Source organism: Protobothrops mucrosquamatus, unplaced genomic scaffold (genome assembly GCF_001527695.2).
Source record: "Protobothrops mucrosquamatus isolate PMUCROS unplaced genomic scaffold, P.Mucros_1.0 scaffold2580, whole genome shotgun sequence".
Taxonomy (NCBI): Eukaryota; Metazoa; Chordata; class Lepidosauria; order Squamata; family Viperidae; genus Protobothrops; species Protobothrops mucrosquamatus.
In genome coordinates, this window is record NW_015388636.1 from 120,318 (window position 1) to 127,733 (window position 7,416).

Below are 7,416 nucleotides of genomic sequence, written 5' to 3' on the forward strand. Positions count from 1 at the left end.
AAACTTCCTGACAGTGAGAACAATTAACCAGTGGAACAACCTGCCTCCAGAAGCGGTGAATGCTCCAACACTGGAAGTTTTTAAGAAGAGACTGGACAGCCATTTGTCCGAAATGGTATAGGGTTTCCTGCCTGAGCAGGGGGGTTGGACTAGATGACCTTCAAGGTCCCTTCCAACTTTACTATTATTATTATTATTATTATTATTATTATTATTATTATTATTATTATTATTATTATTATTATTATTATTATTATTATCATTATCATTATCATTATTATTATTATTATTATTATTATTATTATTATTATTAAACAAACTTTTTTTTGGTCAGAAATATAAAGGAAAATACAAAGCATTCGACAGGGTTAGATGTTCAGAGAGAAATTGCCCATTTTCTACTTTCAATAACCTGTTTCAGTGGTTTTCAACCTCAGCCAGGTCTGGACTTCATCTCCCAGAATTCCCCAGCCAGTAAGTCCAGACACCTTAAAGTTACTCAAGCTGAAAAACACTATTTTTTTCATCTATTTAACCTTAACATTAAACCATTCCTATCTAATCTATTCTTAAACCAGAATTAGCCACCTGACAGATACAGATACCCCCCCACTGATCTATTGTAGCCAAAAGCACGTAAAGGGGTTTCCACAACATTATTTTTTTATATTTTACATTTCTAAACCACCCATATGCCCTCAAAGAGGGACTCTGAACAGATACAATAAAACTTCAAAGTATAAAGCAATATATAAAAAATTAAAATACTAGAGTTAAATTTTGTGTTAATTTTTTTTAATTTAAATTTTTAAAAGATTTTTCCTGAAATAAGTAGCAAATAGATCTATTTATTTATCCAAGAGGCAAACATATACTATATTCCTTTTTCCTCCTATTTTTCCCACAACAACAATCCAGTAAGGTGGGTTGGGCTGAGAGTGAGTGACTGGTCCAAAGTCACCCAGTCAGCTTTCATGACTACAGCGGGATTAGAACTCATAGTCTCCTGGTTTCTAGGCCAACACCTTCACCACAACACCAAACTGGTTCTCTTAAACCAGGGGTAGGCAACCTTGGCTCTTTTATGACTTGTGGACTTCAATTCCCAGAATTCCTGAGCCAGCCATGCTGAGAGGAAAGGGAGAGGTTACCAAGCTGAGCCATGCTGCCTCAGGAATTCTGGGAGTTGAAGTCATACAAGAGCCAAGGTTGCCTACCTGTCTTAAACCATCAAAAGACTCAGCCTATTGTTAGTTCAGAAAATTGTCACTATCAATTCCATCCACTGCAGCCTCTTCGCTTCTAATACTCACTCCTCGATCCACTTCCAAACTTCTTGGAGAAATTCATCACGTGACAGATCTTGGCGCAAAACTCCCCGTTCTTTCCAGATCTTTTTTTCTACCACAGCCTGATCAGATGAAGAAAGAACATAAAAACTTGTGAGAGACTCACAAGTGAGACCAAGAATCTATCCCAATGGTATACAGTTAGTCCTTGACTTACAACCGAGCCCAAAATTTTCATTGCTAAGCAAAACAAGTGAGTTTTGCCCCATTTTAGGAGCTTTTTTTGCCTTAATTGCAATCACCACAGTTGTTAAGTTAGTAACACAGTTGTTAAGTGAATCTGGCTCTCCCATTGATTTTGCTGGTCACAAGGTCGCAAATATTGATCACATGACCTCTGGCCACTGCAACCATCATAAATACATGTCAGTTGCCAAGCATCCAAAGTTTGATCATGTGACCGTGGGGATGCTTGTCCAAGTATGAAAAACAGTCATAAGCCACTTTTTCCAGTGCCATTGAACAATCACTAAACAAATTGTTTTAAGTCAAGGACTACTGGTATATTTAAATGAGCTGAGATTTTTTTTTTTATGTTTTCTGGTTTGATTAAAAGCCACAGTGACAGTCTTCCTCTTGGGGCAGAAAGTTGGGTTAAAATATGCTTAGTAATTCACATCCACCCCGTTTTCCACCCCAAGAATCCTTCCAGTTAATTTTAAAAGGATTAGAATCCTTACAGGAAGCGGAAGACTGATCAATTATTATTCAGGATTAAAAGCTTCAGCTTTGAACTGCTGATTCTCACCTGAGTTGCAATCCCAGCATGATCAGAACCTGGAAGCCAGAGAACTCGATAGCCTTGCATTCGTCTCCTGGAACACATCAAGGAGAAACAAATCTAAAATTCAACTATCTTCTTTAAAAGTTCCAAATCGTTAGATGGCTTTCAGATTCAAACAGAAATGCCCAAAATGCAGAGGAACAGGAAGGGAAAAGGACAAGTATTGCTGTCAGATAAGGCAATATTTCTCAAACTTAGCAGATTTAAGATGTGTGGACTTCAACTCCCAGAATTCCTCAGCCAGCATGGCTGAGGAATTCTGGGAGTTGAAGTCCACACATCTTAAACTTGCCAAGGTCAAGAAACACTAAATTAAGGAAAGGTTGTCCCACGTTTGGAAGACAGACCACATCATTGCCAATAGAAGCAATTCAACCACATCACTCTAATTTCCCAGAAGTAGTGCCATTTTTTGTATTCAACTCCCTTTTTATAGATATCTCTATTTCTCAGTGATTCGGCATGACTAAAATGCAACTTAAAGCCTGTGGGGTCCATTGCTATTAATGCTCATGGATCTGCACGACCATTTCCCAACTTTGTAGAAACACACTTACCATCGTACCAAAGCATCTTCGATAGCCACCGTCAAGGCATGCCCCAGGTGAAGGGATCCTGTGACATTAGGTGGCGGGAGAGAGATAGAAAATGTTTCTGGCTTCCTATGGGGCAGGTGTTGCTGTCAAAAAGAGGAACTGGATTTAGCATCGATCTGAGTTCACCTCCATACCATCCTACTGAGGCTCCAGACAGGTACTACAAACCCTGAAACTCTTAAAAATGTGACTGAGGTGCCTTTTTCTCCAGTTTGTTTACAAACTAAGTATGAAAACAGGTTGACTAGTGTTTCCCACAGAAAATACTATTCACAGGGAAACACTCATTTAATTCAAATTTGTACAGCTAGTCCTCGACTTATGACTGTAATTGAGCCAGGAATTACGATTGTAAGTCATGCTAATAGCAGGTCATTTACATGACCAACCCAACTTTATGACAGTTTTTTACAGAAGTCGTTAAGCAAGCCCATTGTCTGCAATGGGCGTTTTTTGCTGGAAACTGGAAGTTGGTTTCCATCACAAAAATGTTGTAAATTGGAGTCACATGACTGTGGGATGCTACGAATAGCCACAAATGCATGCCAGTTGCCAAATATCCAAAATGCAAATCACATGATGGCAAGGGGTTCCCTACGTGACTCATCATAGCTAAGGAATGTCACAGGTGCATGAGAAATTGTGTGAAATGCATCCTCAGCCAATTGGATTGGATGACTCAAATAGTCACTATTATGAGAAAAGGAAGAAAAAAGTTTTATCAACTTTCTCACCTATCAAAAGTTGGTGCATTTGCTCATGACAAAGACTAATATTAATAATTTTACAGAAACATTTTTACCTGGCTTTCTGGTTTAAAGAAACCTTCTTTCACCCACCAAGGATACCAGGCAGCTTCAACATAGCGTGGACTGTAGGAGGTGGGCAAAGGTGCTGAGGTATCTATGGGAAAGAAACTCAGATTAAGATTAAGATTAAGATTAAAATGGGCGCTTCTGCAATTCACACGTCCAAAGTTTTGTTGTATGAACGCAGCAAAATTGAGCACAAGACACATCAACAACCATTCTAAAATTCTAAGCTTTCAGATGTTAATAAGGACATCTCTAGTACTGATGATCAAGTCAAAAACATCTGGAGAACATGTGGACAGAATCTCAGATCTCTAACAGTATGACAAAATAGAAGCACAGCTGCATGCAAAAATTATGCTAATTGAGGATATAAATATGCTAAAAATATTGAGGAATAAAAAATCGGGCCCATAGGCAATTTAATGCCACAAATGTCATAAAATGTTCCAATTTAAGTGAATCCTTTTATTAAATTTGTTATAATTGCCCATACTGTTAGATTCAAGGTGGCATACAAAATCCAGAAGCACAATTAAGCGTAGATAAAATAATCAGTCTGGACTAAAACAATCAAAATGACAAACCATACAGATGGGACCAGGGCCCCACAGATACACCAATGAAGACAAAGCTAGATGTTAAGGATGGCTGCCATTTTCTTCTAAATACTCACTCACTCACTTGACAGACAACCTATGAAATAACCTTTTCTTTGAAAACAGAATAAAATGTCCTGTGACTGGACTATGCGGCCTCACTTTACCCAGCAAATTGTTTCTATGGGACAAACAATTCTTGGCACATTAAAAATGATATAGCCTTATTAGTTTAGAATGAGGAGTATCAAATCAATTGCTTTGCCAAATTAGTCTGGATAAAATTGGAGCAGGAAAGAGTGATATTTTTCTAATCAACTCTGCCTAATAATCTTTCTGACAGCCAAACATATGAAGCGGAATTTAATATAAGTGTATGGAGACAGTAAAAGTGGAATGGATCTCACTATCAGATCCAATCCTGGCTATATGTCAGCTCCATTCTTGTTTGTTTTTTTCTTTTTACTAGCCCATGAGGCGGCCAGAAATCCACGCTAGCCACCATTTAACAACTTACATTCACAGACAAAGAAAGGAAAATCCTAGAAGCCCATTTGAAACAGACTATTCCCATCCTACCTTTTTTCTGTCCAACTATAGTTGGGATGTCATATTCTGCAATGTTTTTTGAGGAAAGGGTCTTGCCTTGATTTGAAGTTTCCTTCAAAGAGGAGGAAAAAGAGGGGAGGGTGTAAAAAAGTTTTGAAAAGAGAAAAAATAAACTTAAGTTATTTACATTTATTTGGCCTGCATAATGCCAAATCCTATAGGACACATGGCAGTTAACCATGATGTGTTAAATCACCCAAGATAAATAATGAAACACTAAAATAATGATAATCTTAAAATGTGATAATCTTAAAATCCTAAAAATAATGTCACCATCAATCTAAACAAAAATGTATTATCACATAATGTATTCAGATCAAGATGGGCTCAATTGTGGTCATAAGAGGACTACTTGTATATAACATGGATATTTTGAATTGTGCTATTGTACAGATTAATGATGCCTTATTTATTAATTTACTGTATTATAAAGTTAAGGTGACATATTACTGTTTATTGTTCTCTCTCTACATCTTTATATTTACCAGGAATTCTGTGAAGGTCTAGTACAGATGGATCTGAATAACAGCTGACAAACAATATTTGTAGCAGCCAGTGACCAGAATGCCACAGTTATACCATCGATATGAGAAAATCACAGCAAGTTCTACAAACAACAAGCAGAACTTACCCTAGCTTTGACAGGAAGATGCTGATGTTTTTAAAAATCAAACCATTAGTTTTGACCAAATGTGGTTATTAATGTCAGTTTCCATTAAGCAGCCTTACCTTGGATCCAGCAGCCATCTGAGCTTCAATAGCCTCCATCTTTTTCCACAGCCGCTTTTGTCTTTGTTCCTTATTTTTTAGATGATCCATCTTCCCCACTTGCTTATTAAGATCAGTCTTACTTCCTTGGGAATAACCCCTCCTCCATCCACCAAATTCATCCCAGTGCCTCTTCTCTGCCCGGAGAAGCAAACGGCAAAGAACAGACATATTCCGATGGGAAGCAGAATTAAGATGGGCTGAAGGCATGTTTGACTGTAGGTGTGCTTAGTCCTCTTGCACACCAGCTTTCTCCCTTCCATTCCATACACACATGCTTCCAATCGTCACTTTTCCATCTCTTGTATTGCTGGTGGAGCCTGGAGAAATAAATACCAAACCAATTATATAAATAAGGTTATAAACACATGAGGTATTACTTGTGCATAGTCTTCCATCTATCCAAAAAAGGAACATAAATTCCTGCTCCATGTGGATGGGTGGGCGGAGGGATGAACGGAAGGAAGGAAAGAAGGAAGGAAGGAAGGAAGGAAGGAAAAAAGGGAGAAGAAAGAAGTGGGAAAGAAAGAAGTGGGGAAGAAAGAAAGAAAGAAAGAAAGAAAGAAAGAAAGAAAGAAAGAAAGAAAGAAAGAAAGAAAGAAAGAAAGAAAGAAAGAAAGGTGATATGATAGCAGTGTTCCAATATCTCAGGGGTTGCCACAAAGAAGAGGGAATCAAGCTATTCTCCAAAGCGCTTGAAGGCAGGACAAGAAGCAATGGATGGAAACTAACCAAAGAGAGAAGCAACCTAGAACTAAGGAGAAATTTCCTGACAGTTAGAACAATTAATCAGTGAAACATCTTGCCTCCAGAAGTTATGAATGCTCCAACACTGGAAGTTTTTAAGAAGAAACTGGAAAACCATCTGTCTGAAATAGGGTTTCCTGCCTGAGCAGGGGTCTGGACTAAAAGACCTCCAAGGTCCCTTCCAACTTTATTTTTATTATTATAAGAAAGAAAGAAAGAAAGAAAGAAAGAAAGAAAGAAAGAAAGAAGGAAGGAAGGAAGGAAGGAAGGAAGGAAGGAAGGAAGGAAGGAAGGAAGGAAGGAAGGAAGGAAGGAAGGAAAGACACATATAGGTGGCCTTTCTGATATTCATTCGGCAATTAAGCAAATGGAACAAACTTTTGTTGATGTACCTCTAAAGTGTCAAGTCTTCGAGGTTGTCCAGATCAGGAAACAGACCCTACAAGAATAGAAAAACTAAACATTTTTTTGAGAGTTAGGGGGGGAATCAGCCTAATATTGTCTCCTTTCCCAGGGATTAAGGCAGATTTATGTCCTTTTTGATTTTGCAATGACCTCCGAATAGCTCCCTCAAGGCCATCTCCATGGCTCTCTACAGCAATAGAAAATACACCCTCTTTGTACAAACACTTTTATAAATTATGGAGCATTTCAAAATAACTTTTGTTTCTATGGGTTAATTGTTATTGACTGTATTTAAATTTAAAATTGACATATTTTCTGCCACTATTGCTCCTCAGGAATGTCTGATCAGATTGTAATATTGTATTATTTTTCAACATAAGCTGCCAAATCATTTTGATTTTGCAGATCCCTGAGAGTGTGTAGAGGACCTCCAGAGGTCCTCGGATCACACTTTGTGAAACACTGTTCTGAGACAATCGTTTTATGTGAATATACATATTTATAAATATAAAGCAACAGGTGGAAACTAATCAAGGAGAGAAGCAATCTAGAACTAAGGAGAAACTTCCTGACAGTGAGAACAATTAACCAGTGGAACAACCTGCCTCCAGAAGCGGTGAATGCTCCAACATTGGAAGTTTTTAAGAAGAGACTGGACAGCCATTTGTCCGAAATGGTATAGGGTTTCCTGCCTGAGCAGGGGGTTGGACTAGATGACCTTCAAGGTTCCTTCCAACTTTACTACTA

General features: G+C 38.0%; 1 protein-coding gene across 1 annotated transcript in view; it reads right to left on the reverse strand.

The window, feature by feature from the left end:
• The window catches only part of VARS2 (valyl-tRNA synthetase 2, mitochondrial), a 33,928-nt gene extending 27,249 nt beyond the window's left edge, over positions 1–6,679 (reverse strand). Inside the window, exons 1-7 of the mRNA XM_029285945.1 lie at positions 6,657–6,679; positions 5,479–5,837; positions 4,720–4,801; positions 3,532–3,632; positions 2,691–2,812; positions 2,098–2,164; positions 1,314–1,411 (exon numbers count right to left, since the gene is read on the reverse strand). Of these exons, the coding sequence (XP_029141778.1) occupies positions 1,314–1,411; positions 2,098–2,164; positions 2,691–2,812; positions 3,532–3,632; positions 4,720–4,801; positions 5,479–5,727 (719 nt within the window). The 5' untranslated portion in view covers positions 5,728–5,837; positions 6,657–6,679. The remainder of the gene's footprint in view (positions 1–1,313; positions 1,412–2,097; positions 2,165–2,690; positions 2,813–3,531; positions 3,633–4,719; positions 4,802–5,478; positions 5,838–6,656) is intronic.
• Positions 6,680–7,416: the final 737 nt, after the last annotated feature.